This window comes from Balaenoptera physalus (assembly GCF_965194825.1).
Source record: "Balaenoptera physalus genome assembly, chromosome: 9".
NCBI classification, from domain to species: Eukaryota; Metazoa; Chordata; class Mammalia; order Artiodactyla; family Balaenopteridae; genus Balaenoptera; species Balaenoptera physalus.
Window position 1 is genome coordinate 61,465,636 of NC_138888.1, and position 27,683 is coordinate 61,493,318.

The following is a 27,683-nucleotide window of genomic DNA, read 5'->3' on the forward strand; positions in this document are numbered from 1 at the left end:
ATAGACATAAAATTTAGCAAGGTAAGTGCTAAGATACAGGTGTGCATAGCGTGCTGTGGAGCATAAAGAAAGGTCACTGTTTAGTGTGGAAGTTAGAAAATTTCCTAAAGGACTTGAAGCTTCGGTGTATTCTAACGGATTAATAACTACAAGAGTTAAAAGCCTTCTCAAAAAAATCTGGTCATGTTTGGTTCACTCTCATTCACTGAAAGATTTGGCAGCAAGATCACTGTTCTCTTCTATACCTGTATACTACTTTTATTAGTGACCCCAACATCATTGTGTATAATCCACCTGTCCTCTAAGTTTCTTCATATCCTTACTTCTAATCAGATTTTCTTTTATTTACCTTACCCACTGCCTCCCATAGTTATGCTCTACATTTTTTCACTTTTCATTTTCATTCTATCCATCGTCATTGATCTTTTCATTTTTCTGTGTTCATCCATGTCCAAACTTTCCTCCTTGAACAATGTAGATTATACAACCCCTTATTATAATCATTCCATCACAAACACCTTTAATTCCATAGCCCTTACCTATTTTAAACTTGGCAAAACCTAATCCCCCTCTCTTATCCCTCTGCCATGGCCCCCCCCACCGCCAGCTGAATGTTGGTGGAAAAAACTCATACACTCATTCTTGCTGACTGGTCTGACTTTAAATTCTTGATCATAAATCTTTTCAAGTGGCACTCGGCTCTAGAATGTTTGCTTTTCTACTCTCCAAAACAACTTATTTCAGAATTTGTTTTTTAACACACAGTTCAACACATGCTGTGGCCCAGTCACCTTAGCTAAGCATCTTGCCTCATAAATCATTGAGAAAATAGGACCAATCAGCTGAGAACTCCTTTATGTTTAAACCTTCAAATCTCCCAATGTGCCTGCTTTGCACACAACCTCTCAGTCTGCTTTTCTGTTATATTGGAAGTGTCACTGTTTCTCTCAAAGGCTAATTCCTTTCCCTGTGTACTGGATCTTTTCTCTTCTCACCTGTTCAAGGACTTTATATATCTTCACTTAAGTATCACTACTTCCTCACCTCCTATTATCTCCTCAGCCTGCCATAGTTAAGCATCTGTCTCTGCCATACCTGAAACTACTGTTGTCAAAGCCATCAATAACTTCCACATTGTCAAATCTAAGAGTTCTTTGTTCTCATTTTAAGCTCTCAGTAGCATTCAACCCTGTTGACCCCCTTCCCTTTCTGAAATATTTCTCTTGGTTTCCATGCTGCCTGGTTTCCTTCCTACTTCATTGGCCATTGGGTTTTGCTTATAGACTCCTTCTTTTGCTTGCTGCCTAAATTTTGGAATAGCAAAGGCCTCTCAGTTCTAGATCCTTTTCTCTTTTCCATCGTCTTTCCTAGGTTGATCTTATCTAGTCTCTTAGCTCTAAAAGCCATCAATATGAAAGTAACACCCAAATTTATATCAATAGCTCTGACTTTTCCCTTGAGCTATAGACCCATATGTCAGTTGTCTACTTAATATTTCCACTTGGTTGCCCTGTGCACTCTCTCATGTGTTCCTCCCCTAGTCTTTGCCATCTTAGGAAATGGTTCCATCAACCCATTTTCTTAAGCCAAATGAGAGTTCTCCTTAATTGCTGTCTTTCCTTCATACCTTAATATAACTCATCAACAAATCCCATTGTCTGTTTCCAAACATATCTCTAAAGTTGTCCACTTATCTTAGTCTTACAGTTTCACAGAGTCATCTCCTAATATTTTGAGTTGACAGGAGGAGAAGGAAGTAGAAAAAAGTAGACATTTTAATCTCATCTTCTGTGATGGAATAACCATACATGTTTGTTGAAGAGTGACACAACACTGAACCCCAGTCATTCAACAATTATTTATTTAAAGCATACTGTATCTCAAGCACCTTCAAATTTCCCAACATTTCTACTTTGTACTTGACCTCTGTCTGATTTTCTATTACATTGGAAGTGTCACTGTTTACCTTCTAACTGGTCTTATCTACTGTATTCATTCTCCATGCATGATCCAATGTACTATTTTTCAAACAATCATTTCATGTCACCCCTGTGCTTACAATCTTGTAGAGGCTTCCCAACATAATTAAAATAAAAACCATAATTCTGACTATAAACTCTAAAGCCTCAAATGAGATATGATTCCTGACTATCTCTGACTTAATCCTACAATATCAAGCTTACTGCTAATTCAGGAACTTTCCATGTGTTTTCTCTGTGATGAATGCTTTACTTTCAGTTCTTTATGTGGTTGGCTGTTTTTCATTCTGTCATTTAGCCCAAATGCCAGCCCTCAAAAAGATCTTTCCATTCTTAGATCCTGAGAAAATAATGACCCACATCCTCTACCAGTTACCCTACCACATTACTCTGCTTTTTCTGTTTTTCATGGTGGTTGTAATTGTTTACATTTATCTTGTTTGTTTCAGTGTCCTCTTTTTCCATCCTCCACCAAAGTGTAACTTCTGTTAGTGCATGTACCATGTCTGACTTATTCATTGCTTTTTGCCTAGTACCTTAGAATAGTGTCTGGTATATAGTAAGCTTTGAATAAATGATTGCTGAATGATTGGAATTCAGTGATATGTCACTTTTTAACAGACATGCATGGTTGTTTCATCATAGAAGATTAAAGTGTCACTTCTTTTCTACTCTCTCCTGTTGCTACTTCCTAAAAGGTTAAAATATATGTACTCTGCCAATCCTCTGGTTTTTGGAAGAACAATGCTTATATTCCCATAAAGAATTTGACCTCATATTGATACTTAAGTATGAGCAAGTCCTTTGGATTTGTGTACATCTTAATTATTTGATCATTTATGCTATTTCTTTCTGGTTTGGGTTTCTTTTTCAGTCTCTGGGTTCTACACCATTCAGTTATTAAATACCTATTGTAATTGTTAAATAACTGAGTAAAAAGTCAAATTGAGTTATGTAATTTCAGTTATCTGAATATACTAATGGTCTCTAAAGCAAAGTTTTAGAAGTATACCTTATGCTGATTTAGACCTTCTGGTCTGAAGATGAGAATGGGTATGACTTGGTGATATATATTTATATTCTTTTTAGGAGCAGGTTATTCAGTGCAATATCAACTGATAATGTGTGTTGCCAGAGCGCATTTAGCTCCTCACAATTTCAGTTTATTTTTTAGGATGGTATACTAGAAGATCAGTTGCGAATGTATCTTCACTGTTGTTTGACCCTTTGTGATTTCTGGGAGCCAAACATTGCAGTTGTCACCATTCTGTGGGAATATTACAGTAAGAACCTGGTGAGTAAATAGAGTATGAATTTGTTCCAGGAATTTGAAGAATTTGTACATGATATTTGAGGAATATTTTCATGGCTTAATTATATATAATTATGGATTTTTCTTAAAACTAATTTTTCAAAGTAGATTAAAGTAGCTCAAAAACACTTTTATGTTTCACATTGTCTAAAGAGTATTGGCATAAAGGAATGGAGCATGTAAGGTGCCTTTTCTCTTTTTTTTTTTTTTTTTTTTTTTGTATTAAAATACTGAGTTTATTTCACATGTATATATTTGTCTCCCCACCATTTCCATTTGTCTGACCACCACTACTACTATGTCCTATCATAACATTCCATACATACTTAAAACCAAGCAAAGGGTGGAGTTCCATCTTTAAAAACTAAACAGGCATTTTGGACAACACATTCTTGGCAATGGAACCTGGACAATATTTATCAGACATGGTAGGGAAAGTTCTCACTCTGCATTATAAAAAGGACAGCCAGATATCAACTGTTACAGAAATGAAATAAGACGGAAAATTTTAACAAACTGTTTAAACTATTTTCTTAAAGAGACTTCCTCCACTGCCAGAGATCTCGAATAGCCTCCTGATCAGTCATCCGAAAACAATTCTTCACATAATTGATGAATTTGGCTTCCACTTTGGGAAGGGACCACCTTTTTCTATACTTGCTTGCATTTTTGCTTTAACGTCTTCTACAGAGCTAGGTCCTTTTGGTGTTTTAGGAGTTTTTTCCTGTTTTTTGAAGGATTCTTGACCTTTTGATCTTGGTGTTGATGGTTTTGAGTCTTTTCCATTCTGGTTTGATTTTTGTGCATTTTTGGCTGGAGTATCTCGTACAGATTTCTTTACTGGAGCTTTTTCTTCAGTTTCCTCATCATCATAGTCATCGTCGTCGTCGTCGTCGTCGTCGTCGTCGTCATCATCATCATCATCATCATCATCATCATCATCATGTTCATCAGCAGCAAGTTTTACTTTTTTCTGTGGAACCTTGCTACCACTTCCAGGGGCAGAATGCTTTCCAGATATACTTAGGAGTGTCACATCCTCCTCCTCTTCATCTTCTGACTCTGCATCTTCCTCCACAGCTACTAAGTGCTGTCCACTAATATGCACAGGCCCTGAGCCACACTTCAACCGTAAGACCACAGGTGGTGTTATTTCAAAGCCCCCAAGGGGAACCGTTGGCTGCACAGACATTTTCAAAGTTGCCAGTGTTACTTTAATTGGACTGCCTTCATAATTCATCGCCTCTGCTTCGACAAATGCAATTCATCCTTTGCGCCAGCCCCTAAACTGACCGTTCTTAAAGATAACTGGTGCTCATTTTCATCATTATCCACCTTAAAGTGATAATCTTTGTCAGCCTTTAGTTCACAACCAAAAAGATAGTTCTGGGGCCTCAGGGGGCTCATGTCCATGTCCATCGAATCTTCCATGGGTTGGTGGCACGCACTTCGGTGGGAGAGAAAGTGGACGGAGATAAAAGACTACCGTTCCAAGGAACAGTCGCACAGGATGGAATCAGACCAGGGCCCCTTTTCTCTTAAGAGTGAGATTAAGCAAAGTAGCCCAAATTGTGCCAGAAAGATATTTTTTAAAAATCTTCTTTTATAAATGTTTTCTAACAACTATTGATTGCTTGCAACACATTGAACAGTTAATGCTATCTTGAATAAGAATTAGTCTTGGCATTTGAGACTAGGCTAGTGGGCAGAAGCACAAATATTGTAGAAAAAAAGTTATAATACTGTGGAAGGCTAAAGGAAGGAGTATCTGACCCAGTTTATGGACTTGTAGAAGACTTTATGAAGTCATAATTTTTTAAGTTGACCTGGGAAATGAGTAGAATTTTCCAAGTACATAAGAAAATGAGCATCCAAGCAAAAGGAATAGTGTGGACAAATGTAAAGAGACATGAAAAACATGATTTATTGCTACTGTGTTAAATAGTTCTGAATGATGGGTCTGAGGTGATTATGGAGAGACACAGGAGATAAGGAAAGTAGAGAAGTTAGTCTGGGGCTGGATTATGAAGGGTTAAAGATAATTGTTGAGTTATGATTTATTCAGGAGACATTGGAAAGCAAGGATGTGACACATTAGGTATGTGTTTGAGAAAGTTTTTTCTGAAGGTAGTATAAAGGAATTGGATACAGATGAGTTAGTAGTCCAGTGTAGTAGTAGAAGCAAATAATGCAGTGAGTGAGAACTGAAGTAGGGATAGTGGATTTTAAAAGGAGAGGACAAACTTGGAAGATAAAATTTTAAAGGTACATTTAAAAGATTGAGTTACTTGTGTGTGGAGAGAAGAGAAGATTTGGAACATTTGGTTTTCTGGGTAAATACAAAGTGAACCCCTCAGTCAAGGTGGAAAATAGATATGGAGGATTTACAAGTAAATTACAAGTTTGGGTTTGTACATAATTGAGCATATTAAAAATGGGAAAAATACCTTTCTGTGAAGCACATTGTCAGGCTGGTGGGAGAAATGACCAATTCTAATTCTCAGGCAGAATGTATACAAAATGAGTCTAGAGTATCTTGTCATACCTGAAAGCAAGGAAGGTATCAAAGTAAGCTGGAGTCATGTCAGAAGGACACAGGAGCCAACTTTAAGGAGCTCCCATTGCCCAACACTGCGTAAATTGGGGCATAGGGAAGTATAAATCCTTGAGTTTATGGTACTTTTAGAGAAGTTGTTATTCTGGAAACTGTAAATAAATAAAAATATAAACTGTATTTTAGAGTACCAAATTTCTGATGAGCTAGTTTAGAAGGAGTGATAGAAAATCTCTGTTCCATACATCCGATGAAATAAGCCAACTGGATGATGATCATCCATGGCTGCTCAAACTGCAGGGATCACTAAAATGGATAGATCAGGCTGACAGCATGATCAGTCTTAACATCACAAAAAGAATGACGGTGAGAACGTATGTGCCTCTTTGCTAACTGAAATAGGAAGTACTCAGTACTACCAATGAAAGATTCTCACCAGAAAACTTGACCTGAACCTGACCAGTCTGCTAGGTACAGCTACCACTTTACAGAAAAGATAGAGGATGAAAGAATATATTAATGAGTCTAGGAAGATACAAGCAGCTAAATCCAGAATCTAGGAAATACCACACAATAAATTAACTGATAAATGCTGTGACAAAAACATTGGGAAATTTATAGAATAAAAGAGATTTAAGAGGCATGTCAACCAAATGCAATGTATGAATCTTGTTGCTATCCTAATTTGAACAAACCAATGGTTAATAAGACATTTTGGGGATAATCCAGGAATTTGAATACCCCTTGGTGTTCTGTGCTTGAATGGAATTTTTATTTTAGGGGAATATGTGGTAATGGCTGTGTAATTTTTATGATTAAGAATAGTCAAACTTCTAGTAAGCTAATTGGGATTTACAGCTTTCCATTTTTATTTATTCAGAGACTTAATACTTGTTTCCTGTCTTTTGTTTTTAGAATAGTTCTTTCAGTATTTCTTGGCTTCCTTTGAAAGGCCTGACACATGTCATTAAGTCACCCTTGTCTATGCTAGAAATGGTGAAGACCTGCTGTTGTGATAAACAAGATCATGACCTGTATAAATCCAGCAGTAGTTACACTATTTTCCTTTGCATTTTGGCAAAAGTTGTTAAGAAAGCAATGAAGAACAATGGCCCTCATCCTTGGAAACAAGTCAAAGGAAGGTATGTGCCATATCTTTCTTTGTCATGAATGTTCACTTATATCTTTGGAGAAGTTTTACTGTTTGTATTTTTTAAGTTAACTTGTGCTTGTTTGTCTTTATGGTTTACATTTTAAATGTATCCGTTAATGTAGGACAGCAAATTATGGTGCATTTTGATCTTGCCAGTTTGTTATAGAAAGGAACAAACCTAGTATCCATCCATAACTTGGGGAGGATTTTAGTTTCTTATTTATCTTATCAGTCCTGAAGATTGAAATTCCATATATTAAATGCAGGGATATAAGAGAACTGTTGTTTTTCTTGTCAAAATTAATTGTAATGTTTTATGTAATTCTTTGCATGTATTTTATTAAAAATTATAGAAATAAGAAACATCTCCAAATCATACATTGGCAGGTGGTAGATTCAGTCTATAAAACTTCGTGTTCTTGGAGCCCACCAGTCCCACAAGCCCTGCTTTCTTGCATGACAACTAACCAGAATATAATAGAACCAAATAACTCTGATGTTCTCATTTGGGGAGTATGCCATTTTCATTTCTGGTGTGGTCACATAAACTTTTGATCACATTTGTCTCTTCTTTTTTGAAAGTTTTGCTTGTTAAATGGGTGTGATTCTTAATTGTCTTCCCTTGTTCTACTTCTCTTGCCTATTAGCCCCTTTTCTAGCCCTCTGTGCAGTAGACTGCCCTCTACCACTTGCTCAGCTTATGTGGTGGAAGCTCTCACAGCAGAATACTTTTTATCTTCGGTAGAGACTTCTCAAGAATCACTACATGAAATTCCTGTTTGATTCACACAGTGAATAATTCTTGCAAGGTTATGGTGATACAGTTCGGATTTTTTATTTAGAATATACTTTTTTTTTTTAATGGTAGTGTCTTTGTTAAACCTCCAAGTAATTAGGTAGCTCAAACAGTAGTTTTTTAATTTTGTTCTGTTTGCCAGTTTGTTTTTGAATCTTAAATCATTTTATGGAAGACATAATACTCAGAACTTTATTGCTAAAAGAAATTGGAATTCAATAACAAGTCTCTCTACCAAGCACTATTATGGGCATGATGGAGGATATAAAGATAATTAAGCAGATCTTTACTTTCAGGAGCTTATCAGCTTCATTGTTTATAAATAAACATTTAACCTCTCATAAGCATTAATCATTTCTGTCCTGAATAAACCAATTATAGAAGTTACAAAGAAGTTTAACAATCCATAAGTAAGATTCAAAATGGTTTTCAATTCTAATCCCTTAATTGATGAAAGAAAAGTACATCAACTTTTAAATTGTATTAAATAGTATTGACAGCAGCTTTTTAAATGGCTAGTCTTGGATATTTGAACACTAACAAGTTTTCTTTGTAAGTAGGTAAAAATAATTTTTCCAGAGTTTTGAATTGTCTTAACATATAAGTATAGCAAGAGCCAAGTCTTTGTGAAGGGTAGAGGGAGAAAGGGTTTAAGGAAAATTGTTACATAAAATTGCCCTGTTAAGATTTCTATTAAGTGCAACAAGTTGTACTTAAAAGGATTATATATTCTTTTTTATTTGTCAATAAGAATTTAAAGAGAAAGGTAATGGGGGGACTAAAATAAAAGGAAAAGCCATGTACTATATGAAAAGAACATTTTTACTGTCCTTTGGGGAAAGCCACTGAATCCTTTGATTCACTTATAGTTGCTTGCTGCATCCTTGAGAAATTTGAAGATAAGGGGGGACAGTGGTGTTCTGTGAGGTTGTTTTCTAAGCAGGAAAAGTGACACAATAGCACCATTATGTAGAAATAAATAACAATTTAAAGTAATGAGACTGTCATGAGTATTGAGTGAAATGTTATTTTGAAAGATGCATTTTTGTGAATGAAACAATTTTATTAATTCAGCTTTTTGTTTTACAGGATATATTCTAAATTCCATCAAAAAAGAATGGAAGAACTAACTGAAGTTGGTCTGCAAAACTTTTTCAGCCTTTTTCTACTGTTAGCATGTGTGTCAGAGGTGGAAGATGTAGCAAGTCATGTTTTAGGCCTCCTAAATTTCCTCAGGCCTGCCTTTATAACATCTCCTCTCATTTGGAAGGGTCAGATGGCCTTCCTCTTGATGTACACCCAGAAAAACCTGGACATCAGTGTTTTGGCTGAGATATTTTCAGGTGCTTTCCGGGAGAAAGCAAAGGAGTTCTTGGTATCTAAGAATGATGAAATGGGACAAAGACAGACTCTCTGGTCACTTCTTTCCATATATATTGATGGTGTTCAAGAAGTGTTTGAGACTAGCCATTGCTTGCATCCTTCCCATGAAAAACTGCTTAATGATGGCTTTAGTATGCTTCTACGAGCTTGTCAAGAATCTGAACTTCGGACAGTGTTGAGCTTTCTACAAGCTGTTCTGGCCAGAATCAGGTATGCTTTCCAGTAACGTTCTAATTTGTTGATATGCTTTATATCATCACCTGTGTTGATTCTATATTAAAGTTTTCCTTTTGACATACTCATGAAATTCAGTTGTAAAGAGAGGAGTTAAAGGAGTTTGACTGCAATGTAACATAAATCAGTAGTTTTCAAACAGTCCTTGCAAACAGTGCTTCTTTGAAAGAAAGCTTATGTGCAAACACATAAAACTAAACTAAACCAAGAGTAGCGCTGGTGTAGTCCAAGAGCCATGCCTCTTGGCCCCTTCTTTCCTCTCTACCTCTCCTGGAAGAGCATTATTATCCAGAGGGATATTTCAGACATTCTAAGCAAGACCATGAGCTCAAATCTGAGGTGGCTTTCATTGAAACATATGCAGTTTTGTGTGCATAAGGAGATTTTGGCCACATTGTACCATTAAAAAAAAAGTAAGTTTCTTTAAATATTTTGCTGCAGAGTTGCAGCCTCAAATGCATGAAATATTGGGTTGGCCAAAAAATTTGTTTGGGTTTTTCCAAAAGATCTTATAGGAAAACCCAAAAGAACTTTTTGGCCAGTACAATACTTCCAGCTGAAATAGTTTATTCTAAGATTAAGATAGGGTTGTTCGGGGCTTCCCTGGTGGCACAGTGGTTAAGAATCCGCCTGCCAATGCAGGGGACACGGGTTCGAGCCCTGGTCCAGGAAGATCCCACGTGCTTCAGAGCAACTAAGCCTGTGCACCAAAACTACTGAGCCTGCACGCCACAACTACTGAGCCCATGTGCCACAACTACTGAGCCCACGTGCCACAACTACTGAAGCCCACACACCTAGAGCCTGTGCTCCGCAACAAGAGAGGCCACCGTAATGAGAAGCCTGCACACCGCAACAAAGAGTAGCTCCCGCTCGCCACAACTAGAGAAAGCCCGCACGCAGCAATGAAGACCCAACACAGCCAAAAATAAATAAATAAATTTATTTTTTAAAAAAAGATAGGATTGTTCTATTTATAACACTAGTCATCTATACAAAACTTACTGTTCTCAGATCCACTTAAATTATGCAAATGTGCAGATAACGCTCCGACCCAAACAATAATGGCTAAGAACAGTGATTATGACATTTATTGCCTATAAGGCCCTTTTTACATAACAGTTTCACCTTTAAAGTACATGTTCTTGAGAAGTTAGATACTACCACTCAGTGCAGTTAGTCACTGTCACTAAAAAGTTGTGTAAAAGTTAGGTATAAAAATATGATTTTATTTAAAATCATGTCTGAAGTTAATGAAGAGACTGCTTCCCTCTTCTTAGCTGCACATTACAAAAGTAGCATCTGTTTTTCAAAGATAGTAAACTTGATGAAATTTCTGAATTTTGGACATTTATTCATTACGAGTTTCATTTATTACTAATTTTCTTAATTTGCTTTATGTTGGGCTGTGTGTTCATACAGATTAATCCACGGGTTTTCACTCTTTAGATTTTGTGTAGTTTTTATATTTATGTACTCTAGTTCTTGATCAGATAATCATCCCCTTATCCCCCAATGTAAGCTGTATCAAATTTTTAGGTGGATGGATAGATAAATGGATAAGTAAATGAATAGCCAACTTCATTAGAAGAAGCTTTTACTGATTCTGGATCTTCTCCACGAAGTACATTTGTTCTTTCTTAGTCTAGTAGAGTTTATTAGCAGATATTATACTTTTCCAAGTGCCAAATTTATTCTGTTTGTTTAATTTTTAAATAAGTGGTAAGTAGTACTTTCCTGTGCTTCTTGGGCAGAATTAGGAATTTCCATATTTCTGGTACCATTTTTGGTTTGTTTGTTTATATTTGTCTGAATATACAAAACAAGAAGGAAGAGGAGGGAGCTGGTCTAAACCATCCTGGTGATAGTGCTGCAGTCTGGGCAAAGGAGTAGAAAATGACGTGAGAGTTTGGGCATCTTGGGAAGATGCAGTCATGGAACCAAGTGGCAGAATCTATATATCTTTCTACCTTTTCCATTGAAGATAGACAAGTCTTTTTTATTTGTCTTAACAATTGTATTGTTTCTTATATATGTTTTTTTTTAAAACAAAGATTCATATCTTACAAATACTATTTAATTTTTTAGTTAGAAATTTGAAGGAAGCTTTTTTTTTCAGGTTCTTCAAAGTATTGGGTTGACCAAAAAGTTTGTTCGGAAAACCTGAACGAACTTTTTGGCCAATCCAGTAGCTCGGAGAGCAGTGAGGCAGTGTGGAGGAATCTTCTTTTGTTGTGAAATTTTTCTTTTTTTTTTTTTTTTAAGGAACATTCATTCATTCATTCATTCATTCATTCATTTATTTATTTATTTATTGATGGCTTGTTGGGTCTTTGTTGCTGCACATGGACTTTCTCTAGTGGCGGAGATCGGGGGCTACTCTTCATTGCAGTCAGCAGGCTTCTCATTGCAGTGGCTTCTCTTGTTGCACAGCACGGGCTCTAGGCATGCGGGCTTCCGTAGTTGTGGCATGCGGGCTCAGTAGTTGTGGCTCATGGGCTCTAGAGCGCAGGCTCAGTAGTTGTGGCACACGGGCTAAGTTGCTCCACGGCATGTGGGATCTTCCCAGACCAAGGCTGGAACCCGTGTCCCCTACATTGGCAGGCGGATTCTTAACCACTGTGCTACCAGGGAAGTCCCTGGAATTTTTCTTTAAATTGCAAATGTAGTATGTTGTCATGGTAAAAATGGTAAAAGAAAAAAAAAATGAGGTATAAGGTGACAAGTAAAAGTTCCTCTCCCCAACTTCACTCCTTTATTCTCTATTCAATGGTTCTCACCTAGGGGTGAGTTTGTCCCCCAGGGGACATTGGGCAGTGTCTGGAGAAGTTTTTGATTGTCACATGTATGAGGGGTGCTACCCAGCATCTAGTGGGTGGAGGTCAGGGATACTGCTACATAAATAGCCTACAATGTACAGGACAGCCCACGCAACAAAGAATTATCTGGTCCAACCTCAGTGATGCTCTATTTCTACTCCATAGATTAAAATGGTTTATTATAGAACCTTCCAGACTTCTTCCCATTCATAGGCTTAAAACACAAAAGAGATGATCTTTGTTCTGCAACTTCATTTTTTCACTTAATATTTCCTAGACAGCTCTTCATGTTAGTATATGGAGACCTATCTAGTTCTTTTTAATGGCTACTTAGTGTTTCATTATATGGATGTACCAAACTTTATTTAGCCAATCCCCAAATAATGGAAATTTATATTATTTACCATTTTGTTATTATAAACACAGTTTTAACATTTTTACATATGCATTCTCTGTGTACTTGTGAAGGTATATCTGTAGATTAATTCCTAAGAGTGAATTAGTGTATGTGCATTTTAAATGTGGGTGGATATTCCAGTCCCGTTTAATCATCCCATTTAATTTAAAAAATTTTGCACCAATTTCAGTCTCCCTGATGGTGTATGAGAAAGCCTCCTTTCTCATTTTTAGATTAGTGTATGGAGTATATTTAGAAAATATGCATTCCAAGATTAAAAATGTTAATGGAAACTTGGTAATGGAAGAAGGAGATTTATTTTGAAGGTTGGAGAGGCTTTAAAAATGGAAATACAATGAAAGTAATAAATAGGAAATTATTTTTTCTTTATTTACTGACTTTCTGTCTTCAAGCTCTTAACTGGAACTTTTTTGGTCATTCTTCAAAAGTAGTAACTAGAAACACAAGAATAATTCTTGTATTCTTAAAAGATGTACAGTTTATAAATACTATCTCATTTATTTCTTTACCAATCCTGTCATCCCTGTTTATAGATGAAGAAATGGAAACATGGAGACTTTTTACTTTTTGTAATTTACCTAAAATAACACAGTTGTTTCAGAATCACCCCTCAGACTCTAACCCCTATACCATAGCTGCCGTCTTACACTGTCTTTATAATAGTTTACAAATAACTAAACAGACACTAAGCATACCACTACAGTTTTTATAAATTAGGAAGTAATTAGATGAATGAAATCTGTTGGCAAACCTGAAAGTATTACCACTACTCATGTATACTTCTGAGTGCTTTTACCTTTTATTTTTGCTGTGGAAACAAAAAGGGTAATTTCTTATTGAGGCTTTTGATTACTTTGTTTTTATAATTTTGCAAGTTACATATATTTTTAATGAGTCATTAGTTGGAATAATAAATCACAAAGAGGTGTGGAGACAAGTAAATCACGTTTTGTTTATAATAATAATTTATCTTTGATTTATTATTAGCACCACTTCAACCATCTAAATTTCACTTGTGGTAAAAAAACAAATTGTTGCCGTTGAAATTCAATTTAGTAGAAGTTTTTAGCATTAGAGCCGAGGCAATCTCAAGAGTGTTGCGAAAATATTGCTTGCCAAGTACCTTGTAAACTATAATGCATCTCTGTTAATCCATGTATTCAGAAGTACAGAGGTCAGAATCAAGAGGCATAGTGACAACTCTCAATTATATAAAGTGAGAGTAACTTTACATTTGTATTAGTAATTTCTTTTAAATGAGATCTGGTTTGAGATTGTAATTTGCTGTCATATTGACCAGGGGGCAAGCAGTATGTTGTTGTTCTTCAGGACTAACCAATGACAAAAAGGACACAACTATTTATGTTGGTAACATTTAATTCCTTGTACAAATGTTTATTTTTGGTTTTGTTTTATACTGGTTAACTATGATCAAAAACAATTGCTGTAAGAGAATGTGAAATCATGTAGAACTTCTGTTGCCAAAGTTATCGAGCAGTATGAGATCAATGTGTGAATAAGAATGGTGTAGTAATGTATAGGTCATTATTAATGCTGTCATGGTTTAGGCACTGCCATCTTTTAAATTTCTGAAGCTTGCATAGTAATTTGCACACAGTCCTTCAATGAGGCTGATTGCAGTGTATAGTAAGAGGGACTGTGACCTGCATAGTTTTATTTCATTACATCAATCTTCAGTACTTCCTTCCAAGGCATGTATTGTCAAGACAGACTTGCTTTTAGTTTGGGATCTTTGGGGGAAAAGGGGCCCCAGAGATCATTCAGAATTGTTTACCCTAAAAGGAAAGAAAGAAGGAAGGGGGGAGACAGGGAGGGGAGACACAAGAAAAATCCTCTAGGTATTTGATCATAGAGATGTGTTCCCAATTTCTTAACCCAAAATCTGAAACTTCACTGAAGATCTTTTCTTAGGCATCTTTTAGGTATCCTATAATATTTTTCCTACTAATACTATTAGAAAGTTTAAAAATAATTTGAATAGTTGTTAAAAATTAAAGCATAGGCTTTTTTTTTTTCCTTTTAAGTTAAGAACACAGCTAAATTCTTTGAATTTTGGTTTAGATAGGGAAGATGGCTTACATAGATTGATGATATTTATTCCTGGCTGCATCCCTGACAAGGGAAAGAATGAAATACTTTACCTTAGCAATCTCTTCTGTTTTGTAATTCAGGTGGGAATAAGGTACCGGTCCCTGCATAAATGTGTGTGCAGGATGTGTGCCTGTGTGTGTTGAACTGGGTAATAGTTTTATAACTGTATGACAGAGAAATTATAAGTAGGAAGGAACTAAGATCACTGATTAAAGGGAGAAGCGGCTCCCTCTAGGCTGTTAAGAAATAATAACTTCATATGCCACTTTCTGCTAACTGGAGCTGCTGGCTCACCAGAGCGTTCTCTATCGCTGATTAAGTAGCATTATGAAAATACTGACTTGGTTATGTTAACTAAATGCCTCTGTGTTTAAAACTCCGAAAGTCAAATAGTTTGAGCAGTCATCTTTAACATTTCACATTACCTTTCTGAAATCACATTTCTAGTTCTCACTTGGCTGTTATTTGAGGTTAATATAAAAATGGCAGTCTTTAATTTGTGGAGTTAGGTGTAGCCAAAAGCTTTTCTTTAATTATATCCATTCATGCTGCTATAGTTAAGGGTCTGTCAGCATTTCCATTACAAACCTCCATTTTCAGGGTTTTATAACACAGCTATGAAAATTAGCTCTGGGCAAAAACTTGACATACAAGGCCTCATGAGAGTCTCTCTCCTCCCCATCCCCCTTTTTCATTTTTACTGAAGTAGGGGTGGAGTGATTTCAAAATGCCTTTTGGCATCTGCAAATATCATTCGGAGTTTAAAAAGAAACAATAAATTTTCAGGCCTTGTACCTGTTTGTTCTACCACTTAAGGGGGGTTGTGGACTTAAGAATTTAAGCCAAATGGATATTGATCAACTGACATCCTATTTTATATTAAACAAGAGCCTAGTTTCAAAGAAGTCTAAAGGCAGCTGAAAACTTGTCGAAGATGTTAAATGTGGAGACTAAGAAATAATTCAGAAGGGATGATTACCTGTTTTTGATACTGTACATGCTCAAGTGCAACTCCTTAAAAGGTTTAAGATTCTTTTTCCTGGCTTCAAAATACATTTTGAAAATACATATATTTTTAAATCCTTTTCTTTTTCCACGAACTTGCAGGTTCATCTGTTTGTTATACATCTTTTTTGACATTTGGGATGGGTGTGTGTGTGTTTGTGTGTGCGCACGTGCGCACACACATGTGCACAGAAAAACTGTGTATATCATTCCCCTCAAATATTTTCCACGCTCAGTAGTTATTTTAACCTTTATCGGTATGGTATCATTTATTCTAAACAAAAAAAAAATTTTTTTAATCTTTCCTTTGGAGAGATAACTGGGAATTTTCTGGGTAGGGAAGGAGGTAGTACAAGTGGAAATATTCTTGTGAGGCTCTGCTGATTGCCAAATAATTTACATGATTTTTCAGGAAAAATAGAAAGGGGACTCTTGACAGCATGCAAGACTTTTCCTCCTTTTGTTGTTGGGTGTTCTGTTAGTATAATGGGTTACAGCTTCTAATTATTGAAGAATGGCTTACTACAAAACAACTTTGAAATTAATGTGATTTTTTAAATAATCAAATTATTATGAGTTATTTATTTGCAAAGTTTGATTGGTATATCCTGATTGCCCAAAATATCTGCTGATCTGCTGTTTCATCATGTATATATATGAACATATATCTATGTATATGTACATATGTGTGTATGTGTGTCATGTATATACATATGTACATCATTTATACTATGTGAAATATATTTGATGCAGATTTTGATTTGATTTTATGCCAATTTTTAGGGCAGTGTTCTCATAATTTGAGAGGGAACACATGAATATGCTCCATGGAAAAATATATTTCCAGTTTTTATTTGAAAAATCAGATAGTTGTGTTGCCCACTAAGAGTGATCAATCTACCAGTTTTGGTTGCTTCAGAGAAAGCATCTCTAAGGGGATGTACTAGTATTAGTATTTTGGAAATATATAAAATGTAACTATTTCTCTTCATCATTAAATATTTCATGTATCTTTCAACTGAGATTTTTACATATGTACTATGAATTAGCTTTTTTGTTTGTTTGCTTATTTACTCTTTACCAGGCTTGAATTTTGCAACGTGTGTTTACTATGGCCCTTTTATGTTAACATATTTTATAAATTCATGCAGTAATATCAACTCACCCTAATAACTTGGAAATGTTTGTGTACCTTTTTTGTGTTTTGCTGAAACATAAGTTATCTACTTAATTTTTCATGTATAGGAGTTAATATTTTGGGTCATTTATTTAGTCTCCAACTAGATCTGTTACATAGGTATGAATTCTCCTTGCCTAAGTACAAAGTGATTCTTTTAAAGTATTATGTATTATAAGGGAAAAGTTATGTGTCTAAATCTCAACCTTATTGGTAAAATGAGGATAATAGCACAAACCTTTAAGGATTAAATGTAATCAATCAGGAATGTAAAGTGTCTAACACAGTCCCTGGCATATTAGTAAGTGTTCAATAAATGTTAGATGTTGCTATTATTATCATTATTATTAATTTCAAAAGAACCCATAATATAATTGTTTCTTTGTACTACACTTTATGCTGGGGAACCTCAGTGGACGTGTGTGTGTGTGTGTGTGTGTGGACTTACCTTGGATGGTTTTTAACCCATTCCTAATATAGTACCTTTTACATAGTGGCCGTTTAGGAAATGGCTTTTTGATGGGTAAATGAATCAGGTTCTTTGTTGTAAAAATAAAGTCAGGTTTGTAGAGAACATGAACATTGCCTCACAATTATAGAACTATTGGAAATTGTGATTCTGTGTTATTAAGACAGTAATGAGCTGCTGTAGAAAAAGAAAAGTAATTTTTTAAAGGTAGAAATGTGACATGTATGTATGTCCTTCCTTTCTCTCTGTATCTAGTTGAGTGAGAGAGGTTTTTTTAATGTCTTTGGAGGCTCTCTTTTATCATCCCTTCTTTATTCTCACTACCATTTCCTCCATTTTTAGACTATTATTAATGCTTGCCTAATCTCCCTGCCTCCAGTGCCTTCCCTTCTCAAACCACCTTTTTTTTTTTAATCGGCTTTTTTGAAGTGTATCACTTATACAATTCACTTTCTGACCAGCTTTATTAAGATAAAGTTCACATACCATATAATTAATGGTTTTAGTACATTCACAGAGTTGTGCAACCTTCGCCACAATTTTAGAACAGTTTGTCACTTCCAAAAGAAATCCTGTACCTATTAGCAGTCACTCCCAATTTCCCCAACCCCTCTTCCCTAGCAATCACTAATCTACTTTCTGTCTCTATAGATTTGCCTATTCTGCACCTTTCATATAAATGGAATCATACAACACATCATTTTTTGTGACTAGTTTCTTTCATTTAGAATAATAATTTCAAGGTTTATTCATATTAAAGCATGTATCAGTACTTTATTTCTTTTTATTACCAAATAATCCATTGTATGACTATACCACATTTTATTTATCTATTCATCAGTTGATGAACATTGGGTTGTTTGCACTTTTTGGCTATTATGAATAATGTTGCTGTGAACATTTGTGTGGACATGTTTTTATTTCTCTTGGGAATATACTTAGGAGTAGAATTGCTGGGTCATGTGATAACTCTGTTTAACCGTTTAAGGAAATGCCAAACTGTTTCCGTTGCACCATTTTACATTCCCACTTATAGTATATAAGAATTGCAGTTTCTCCACATCCTCACCAACACTGGTTGCTAAGTGTCTTTCTGATTGAGTGATCTTAGTGGACGTGAGGTAGTAGGTATCTCATTATGGTTTTGATTTGCATTTCCTTGGTGGCTAGTGATGCTGATCACATGCTTTTCATGTGCTTATTGATCATTATGTCTTCTGTGGAGAAATACCTATTCGGACCCTTTGCCCATTTTTAAATTGGGTTATTTGTCTTTTTGTTACTGAATTATAAGAATTCTTAATATATTTAAATACAAGTCCCTCATCAGATATATGATTCACAAATATTTTCTCCCATTCTGTGGATTATCTTTTCACTTTCTTAACGTCCTTTGCAGCATAAATTTTTAAAATTTTAATGAAGTCCTATTTATTTTTTCATTTGTGCTTTTGCTCATCTCATATTCTCTTGCCACATTTATCTTCTTGGAGAGCAATTCTGCTTATGTCATTCTGTATTTTAACACCTTTAATAACATCCTAATAGACCCAGAGAAAATTTCTAATTCCTTTTCATGGTTTTCGAAGTTATCCACAGTCTGGCTTTACCTATTTCTGCAGCTTTTTCTTGTGGTTCTCCTTTACTTTAGTCAAATGGAACTACTAATTACCAAGAAATCTCCAAGTCTTTTTTACCATTTTTTAAAATTTTCCTGTCAAAACCAGTTGAAGTTTCAGACCAGAGCATGGCCAGGACAGTAGAGCCAGATCTGAGGACTGAATAAGCTGCAGTTATGTGATAACCAATGATTAGAAAAGGATTAAATTCAAGGAGTGAAAGCAATTGTTAAGATCAGAAGTCAGAAATGGTCAGTGCTGGTTACAGTAGGCAAAGAGGTGGAGTAGCAGAGTACAGGAAAAGAAAAAAACAAACCAAAAAAACCCTTATTTAGAGGGATTTGGGGGAAGGAAAAGGTGGTTTCAGAAGTTAGAAGTAAATAGATCACAGCTAGAGATGGAGTCAGAGAGCTTCATGTAGGAGCATCATACATGGGAGCAGGCGGGATTTCGGGCAAGAGTAGACAAATCCCCAGTCGCAAGTTGTGCTTTTTTTCCTCTGCTTCTTAAGGAAGTGTTTGAGAGTTCTTCCTGTTGCAGCATAGTATAAAAAACAGGGACTTCAGGGTCAATAAACCTGAGATCAAATCACCCCTCCTCTACTTGCCAACAGTGCAGTCTCGGGAAGTTACTTAACCTTTTTTAAGCTTCAGTTGCACGTTTGTAAAACAGCCCCTACCTTATAGGATTTCTGTGAAAGTCTGCTTAGGTCTCTGCTGTCCATATACACTAGCTGTGTGTGACAATTTAAGTTAATGAATATAAAATAACAAATTCAGCTTCTCTGTCACACTAGTTACGTATCAAGTGCTCACTGACTACAGGTAGTTAGTGGCTGCTGCAGTGGACAGCAGCAGAGCTCTCAGTCAGCACTGACTTAGATGCTGCACCTACCCAGACCATGGACCATAATAATCTCTCAATACATGTTTGTTGTCTTCATTTACGTTTTATTTTTATGTGAACAGTGTTATCCTTTATTCCAAGCTACGTATTCTTATGCATGTGTCCCCAATCTTGAATAATCTCACTTTCCTTTGAATTTCCGTAACACTTTCTCTCTAATGCCCTTTATTGCTTTCTACTTTGTATTGTAATTGTTTTTTTACAGAGGATACATATTCATTAAACAAATTATTCAGCAAATCCAACTAATATTTATGAGTGCCTACCACGATAACAGATGTTATAGGCACTTGGCATACATCCGTAAACAAGTTAAGTGCACATATATGGTATACACTCATGTATTTATTACATGAAAGACAGAAAATAGAGAGAAAGGTACTTATGTAAGTGTTTATTGAAACCATCACTTTTTCACCATTTCATATTTTATTATTTCAACGATTCAGTATTATTTGATAATGATTTATACTTGTCCCCAGTTCTTGCCAATATCCACACGAAAGTAGAGAACAGTATCTGTGCAACCAGGCTATGGATTTAATGGATTTAACGCATAATCTGAATTTCAACTCTGTGCTTATTGTCTTCTAAGCACCAGTGGGCGGAAGGGACTTCTGGAGGATGACAGGAAGACTCCTGTCATCTTCTCATCATTCTTCTCAATTAATTGAAAGGTTTATTTGATTTTGACAATTCAATATTTATAACCAAACTATTCTCCTACTAAAATATGGAAACAGGTGGAGTAAGTGGGCCTTTGAGCTTTTACCTTGTTTTTGAGAGGTTCCAGAACCTCACCATCGAGGCTGGATCCACAGGAACACTTTGAATCTAAAAGTAGAGATCTTCTGTATCTGGATTGGGTTGGAAGCAAGATATTTGGAAGAGGGAACTGAAATAATGGAAATAATGGAATGGAGGAAATAATTGATAAAATAATTTAAAGTAGTTCCCTGGAGTGGAAGATTCCTTATTGAAAGGGCCTTTTGAATGAATGTAGCACAATGGAAGAAATTAGACTCACAGCAAAGCACATCTGTGTGAATTTCAGAAGGCTGGGTACAAAGAAAAGGTACCAAAGTGTCCATGGACTTCTTAGTCCTACCCACTTTTTTTTTTTATGAATTTATTTATTTATTTTATTTTTGGCTGCATTGGGTCTTCGTTGCTGCGCGCAGGCTTTCTCTAGTTGCCGTGAGTGGGGGCTACTCTTTGTTGCAGTGCGCAGGCTTCTCATCACAGTGGCTTCTCTTGTTGCAGAGCACAGGCTCTAGGTGCACAGGCTTCAGTAGTTGTGGTGCGTGCGCTTCAGTAGTTGTGGCTCGCGAGCTCTAGAACACAGGCTCAGTAGTTGTGGCTCACAGGCCTTGTTGCTCCGCGGCATGTGGGATCTTACCAGACCAGGGCTTTAACCTGTGTCGCCTGCATTGGCGGGTGGATTCTTAACCACTGCACCACCAGGGAAACCCTTACCCACTTTTCTTAATCTTCTATTTTTTCTATCTGCTGTGCTCCTAGTCTTGTAATCTCGAGTTATAATCTAGGTAAGATCTAATATTTAACCCCATCTCCAAAATTACAAAAGTAAATTAAGAGGTGAGTAGAGCTTTATATTATAGATTTTTTTTCAAGATTACTTTCAAGAAGTAGATGAATGGAGCTTTATGACTTCTGATTCACAGTTGTTCTCAAAGTTTGAATGAAAACAGTAAATTCCACCTCTCATAATTAGGAAGAGGAAGGTAAGAGTGGTGAAAGAACACTGAAAAAAATTGGGATGAACATTGGGATAAAATGACAAGGACAAAAGAAATATACATTTCATTCTTTTGCAAGTGGATGAGCTAGAAAGGAAACATTTCATTCTTTTGCAAGTGGATGAGCTTGGGGAATAGAAATGCCATGATTATTTTCTGTACCAAACACTGGAATATTTCTTTTTAGCAAAATGGTAACAAATCAAAAGACGTTGGGATGTGGCAAAAGCTACTTTCCTCAATCTTACTTATGTCACTGTGGTTCCTTGTCTGAACCCCATGGTTCACTATAAGTATTTAGGCCACCCAGATCTTTGAAGCTTTGGATGAAATTCAGCAGTAAGTTTATAGGAAGGCATTGCCACTGTCCTCTTTCATGGTACCACACAGGGCTGTGTTTCTTAAACCAAAGACCAATTGTTATAATAAATATATTGAAGACTGGCAAATCCCATTTGTGATGGGTTTGTTAAAGATAACTCTTTTCCAACTGTGGAGTGGATAAAAAGACCTGAAATTGCGATTTCAGTAGGTGGACCCAGTCTTAAGAAACTCGGTAGATAGACTACCGTTGTGGCATTTGGTTATAAAAGGGAAGTACCCAGAGGAAACAAGTGAGGAGGCAAGTAATTTAAGTATTTATGTTTAATATAGTACAATAAGCCACTAAACTTGTTTTTTAATGAAGTGATGTATCAGTGAGAAGGAAACGGATCTCTTAATTATCCCATTATTTTTAGATTAATAAGACCTCAGAAGGCACTATAAATTGTGGAAAAGTAGATTTATTGTAGTTTAAAAATGTTCCTAGCTATCCTCACCATCTTCTGGTAATTACCCTAAAGTTGTTTTCTTTTAGATGTGTTTCTTAGAAAACATCAGAGTACATTTTTGTTTTATGATATGAATTTACTTTTGCCATGATATGGCCTGTAAGGAACAATTCCTTACCTTTCTCCATCTACCTTGTGGAGAAGGGTGAGCGATTGCTCTGGTTCAAATTTTATTTATATTTTAACAAAATTGAGAACAAATATAAGGAATGAAACTAGCCTTTGGAACTCTTAATTTCAATTGTTTCTTCTTTACCTTACACGATGTATATTTTTCTCTCTTTAGTATATCTCTTGTCAGATTTAAGGCTTATTTAAAATGAAAAGAAAGCTAGAGCAATTTTCTTTATTCCATTTCAGTCTCCTAAGGCCTATTTCCCCCTGGTGAGCTCATAGCAACAGGGGGGTTTAAGGGAATTCAGCTTTCTGCAAATTAATGTCTCACATCATGAAAATTCAGGACTTTTTTTTTTTTATCTTGAAAAGTAATACAGTGAGTGCGAGTATTATTTCTTGCCAGCGGGTGGAAGATGAATGATTTTGTCACAGTTTTACTGCTTGATGAGCAGTATCCTGAGGGTCAGGCTTAAGTCTGTGTCACTATGCTGCTCATTACTCTTGAGCTAAATAAGGGCTGATTGGATCTAAATTGCCTAGCACATGGGCCACAGATGAGCTCAGTGAGCAGGAGATGACCTGCTATTCAGTCTGGGAGTAACCCCGGTGTGCAAATGCAGCATTAGAATACCGTGGGAGAATGAGAGGCTACCGGCTGCTGCCAGCAAAAGAAATCGAAATGTAAAAACTCTTTGATGCTGTGATGTTAGAATTTGAAATGTAGGAAGTGACAGGTTGATGGTACTTATCAGGTTTGGCTGGATTAGAGAACAGTGTCATCTTGCTTCTGTAATGACAGAGGAATGAAGCCAGTAGCTAACTACTGTGCAGAGTGGAGCCGCCGCTGTTGCCACCAGTCGTTGCTGCCTCCTACCGGCATTTTCCTGGAAACCAGTAAAAGATACCAAAGAAAAGAGCATCCTCTGTAGACTTCCAGGAATTTGGAACTCTTTGGCGATGAAAAGCTGCCAGTGGTAGGATGCAAAGGAAAGGGTATTTTAGAGCATACTTCACAGTGAATTGCTTTTAAAAAAAAATCGTTATTGGGAAATTCGTTGTTCCAGAATTTTCTAGTTAACCAAGAGTTAATCCATTTATGAAGTGAAACTACTCAGAGCAAGAAAGCCCAGTATACTCTTCCTGGAATAGTGTTTGTTCAGGGGGCCTTAGTTGGGTTGGTTGATCTCTCAATTATGTATTTTTATAAATAACAGCACTTTACTAACAACTAATCTTCAAAATCTAATTCAGACTACCAACCACAGTGTTAGCACAGTTTCAAAGATACTTGATAAAAATACAAAGTGAAATACACTCCTGCTTATGTAGCTTATGCTGCATAAATCTCCCTCTTAGGGAGGGGGTGGGATGGAAGGAAAAGGTTTTTCCTATAAGTCAAATGATTTAAAACAAAACAAAACTCAGCAAAACCCTATGGTGAAGAACACTTTTGTTTCATTTTACTCCTGCAGTTGTGATTTTTTTAAAAAAAAAAATCAATATTAGGCTTTTATATGTTTGTGATGTAAAACTTAGAAAATATAAGCAAGTTTTTTTTAAAAAGTCACTTATCATGGGGAAGAACTGCTATTGATATTTTGTTACATCCTTCTAGACTTTTCCTATTCATATGCACTTTTAGAACAAAAAATGGGGTTAAACACTGTGTAGTGGCCTGCTTTTTTCACTTAATCTATCATCAGTTGCTTTCCATATCAGTGACATTTGCAACGTTATTTTTGGTGGCTTCATAATATTCCCCTGTGTGGATATACCATAGTTTACTTGACCATTTCTTGGTGAAAACGTATACTGTGTTGAAAGTTTCACCATTAGATACAAAGCTGTGATGAATGTCTTTATGTGTCTCTTGGTAGGGTTCTTGGGAACTGTTGTATTACAAATTGTGTACCACACAACTCTAAAGGTGCCACTTACAACATTGTAAATGAGACTTTGATCTTTATGGACATGTTTGATTATATGTGGAAGATACTTTATATTTTAAACCAAATCATTTAAAGAGTCTTAGACATAGCTCTTTTTAAAAAAAAAGTTGGGAGCCATGATTTAATTACATTCAAGGTTTATGTATACATAATTACATACATCCTAAAGAAGCAAATTTTTAACTAGTAGGAGAAAACCTTAGACTATAAACATAAAAATTTTGTCCACTTTGGAACAAAACTGTAGCTCTATAGAAAACTAGAGATAGAAAACTTCTAGAGTTTGGAGTGAAGTGACAGGTAAAAGGGTTAATTAGCTTTTGTCTCCCAGAATTTAAAAAAAGAATTTTCCTGCATTTGTCAGCATATGTTCCCTACTATTTTCTTTAAGCCCTGTTTTTCTTACTATTAATGCAGAATATAAAATAAAGTTTTCAGTGTAACTTCTAAAGCACTGGAAGGCTCTAGAGAGAGAGTTTTTAATGCCTCTCTTTTTAAGTTTTATTTTATCAAAATTCATGTATCCTGTAAAGAATATAAATAATATATAATTGTATGCTGCAGAAAATAAGTCATTCCTCTCCTCAACCTCCCTCCCATAAAGGGAACTACTATTAACCCTTTGTAGACTGTTCTTCTAAACTGCTGTTGCTTCTCCTTTTATCCACACTGCCTCTTTTACCACCTCTTATTTTAAGTGGGAAACGTGGGATTATACCTTGGAAACTTCTACAACTTTAGTTTTTTAATGAAAGGGATATCAAAGACATCTCTCTACATATACACATTGTATAAGGCTATGTAGTATCTTGTTGTATAATAAACCTTAATTTATTTAGCCCCAGTAAACATTTAGGAGCTATACATGATTTTAACTTGGCTTGGCTCTTGTAACTATCTGATTTTCCAAGATCCTTGTTGAAAATTTGGGTTACTCAGTTTATTTAATCAGGATATTAGTTGTAGTTCAATTTTGTGAGTTATTAATATATCCAGCATCAAAACCAGCAGAGCACATTTTCACTTCACACATTTAGTATGTACAGATCATACTTGGAATAATTAATGTCTTTTGCTTATAGTAAAAAATTACTGTATTTTTCAAAAGGTTGCCGATGTGAATTTTAATTCTGACTCTGCCACTTTTCTTTGACTTTAATCTTCAGTAAGTCATGTATTCTCTTTGAACCTCAATTTTTCTAATCTGTAAAATGTGTGTAATAATACACATTAAAGAACTGGTTTGAAGACCAAAAGAGATAATATATGTCAAGTGTCTAGCAGAGTACCCAAGTGATGATTGCTTTTATTATCATTACTGCTTATCCATTGGTTTCAGAGAAGTGAAGTGAAAGAATGTATATTACAAGTAAATTTTAAGATACAGAGTTTTCCACTCTAAATTAAGATTTTTAGAGCTCCATTCTGAATGTTCGGTTCAATGGTATTCCCTGAGAAGAATACCAGTTATGTTTGAAGTGAAAGCATAAATTAACTCTAGTTTCTTAGTAGTGTCTCCCCTCCCCTTTTTTTTTTCTTACGGCTTAGAGAATTCTGGCTGTATTAATTTTGTGCCTTTGCATGAAACAGAAATAAGTATACTTTTCAGTCAGTCCACCTTTATTGAGTGCCCAGCAAGTACCTGCTGTGGCAGACTTTGTGCTGGTATTGGAGAAAACGGAGATGCTGAAAATAGAGATCGCTGCTCTCAAGTGCCCCAGTATAGTGAGGCCGACATACAAGCAAAGAAATACACTGTGATCAATAACCAAATGTTGAAGAGACTCTTCTTAAAACTCTTCTACATCACTTACAGAATTTTCTCTGAGATTGCCCTATACGAAATAAAGTATGTGATTATATGGCAATAAGTCAGTCACACTATGTTGCAGAGACGATTGGTGGCAGAAAAATTAGAAAGGAGACATTATAAGTCTTTAGCAGCTTGTGCTTAGGTGGATAGATATTCATTCAAAAGTTTTTAATGTTGTTTCTGATATCTTTAACATATTCCTTTTACTAATAAAAAATAAAAACTTAGCCACTTATAAGCATATGTAAGGGTCTTTAGTGAATTGTTAATTACAGCACTATGTCATTGGTATATTTTTCTACATTTCTTTCTTCCGACATCTGTTGTTTTTGGTTTTTTTTTTTCCTGTTCCTGTTCTCTGAAACTTTAATGTATCTTTTCCCCCCACTTTTTAAATGTTCTATAAACATTTGATCTTTTCAGGACAACAAACTTTGATAATTTAACATGACAAAATAGAATCCAAAACCAATATGTAGTATTGCATTGTGCATTTTCAAAAGTTTACATAAATGCTGTCATACCAGAGATACTGCATACAGCTGTGCCACTTGCTTTTTTTCTTCTAGTTTTATACTTTTGAGATATACTGCCAGACAGTGTGTCCTTCAGGGAAATGAAGGATTTAGCCAAGAACAAGAAATATCTTGGGTTCAAGAAATGGAGAATCCAGCATAAAATAGTGAAGGGTTGGAAAACAGTTGTACATCTAGTCCAGGCAGCCACCATTCCAGATTTAAATATTTAGAATGATGATGAGCTTTGAGAGGAATGCCCCCAGGAAAAAGTAGGGAAAGAAAAATTATTTTTCTTGTTAGAGTAAAGCAATTTCATTATAAAATGAACTTTTCTTTGAAAAGCTTATAACCCTGAATGAGAATTGTTCTAATGACCTCTCACTAAGTAACCTTGTTTGATTTTTAATATTGATTTGCCATAGCAAATTATAGATTGAATGCATCAACTTAGGAACATCATGTATGTTTCAAATATATTGAAGTTTGCATTTTACATTTCCTTTTGGATATATAGAAGTTTTAAGGGTTTTATGTATATAAATGTCATAATCTTTAAAAAATAAATATATATGTATTTATGTGTATATGCATACACATATTTAACAGTTGACAGGTTTTTTTCTTTTGGTTTCCTGGGAGGAATTCCAGTGTAATTCAGCATACATTTCTTGAATACTTTCTTTGTCTCAGTACTGAACCAACAAGTGTTCTGTGTACACCAAGCTGTATCCTACATTCATAGAGCTACAGTGTAGTG

General features: G+C 35.5%; 1 protein-coding gene and 1 pseudogene across 6 annotated transcripts in view; one reads left to right on the forward strand and one right to left on the reverse strand.

Moving 5' to 3' along the window:
• Nucleotides 1–27,683, forward strand: part of MMS22L (MMS22 like, DNA repair protein) — a 140,839-nt gene that overhangs the window by 54,279 nt on the left and 58,877 nt on the right. For 4 of the 5 annotated variants that reach the window (XM_082475093.1, XM_082475096.1, XM_082475097.1 and 1 more), the window contains exons 12-14: nucleotides 3,154–3,273; nucleotides 6,761–6,987; nucleotides 8,884–9,387. In XM_082475093.1, the coding sequence (XP_082331219.1) occupies nucleotides 3,154–3,273; nucleotides 6,761–6,987; nucleotides 8,884–9,387 (851 nt within the window). The remainder of the gene's footprint in view (nucleotides 1–3,153; nucleotides 3,274–6,760; nucleotides 6,988–8,883; nucleotides 9,388–27,683) is intronic. The other variant, XM_082475095.1, reaches the window with a different exon arrangement.
• On the reverse strand, nucleotides 3,725–4,834 carry LOC309667124 (nucleophosmin pseudogene; annotated as a pseudogene). The gene has a single exon. The product of its transcript is annotated as a nucleophosmin pseudogene (transcript).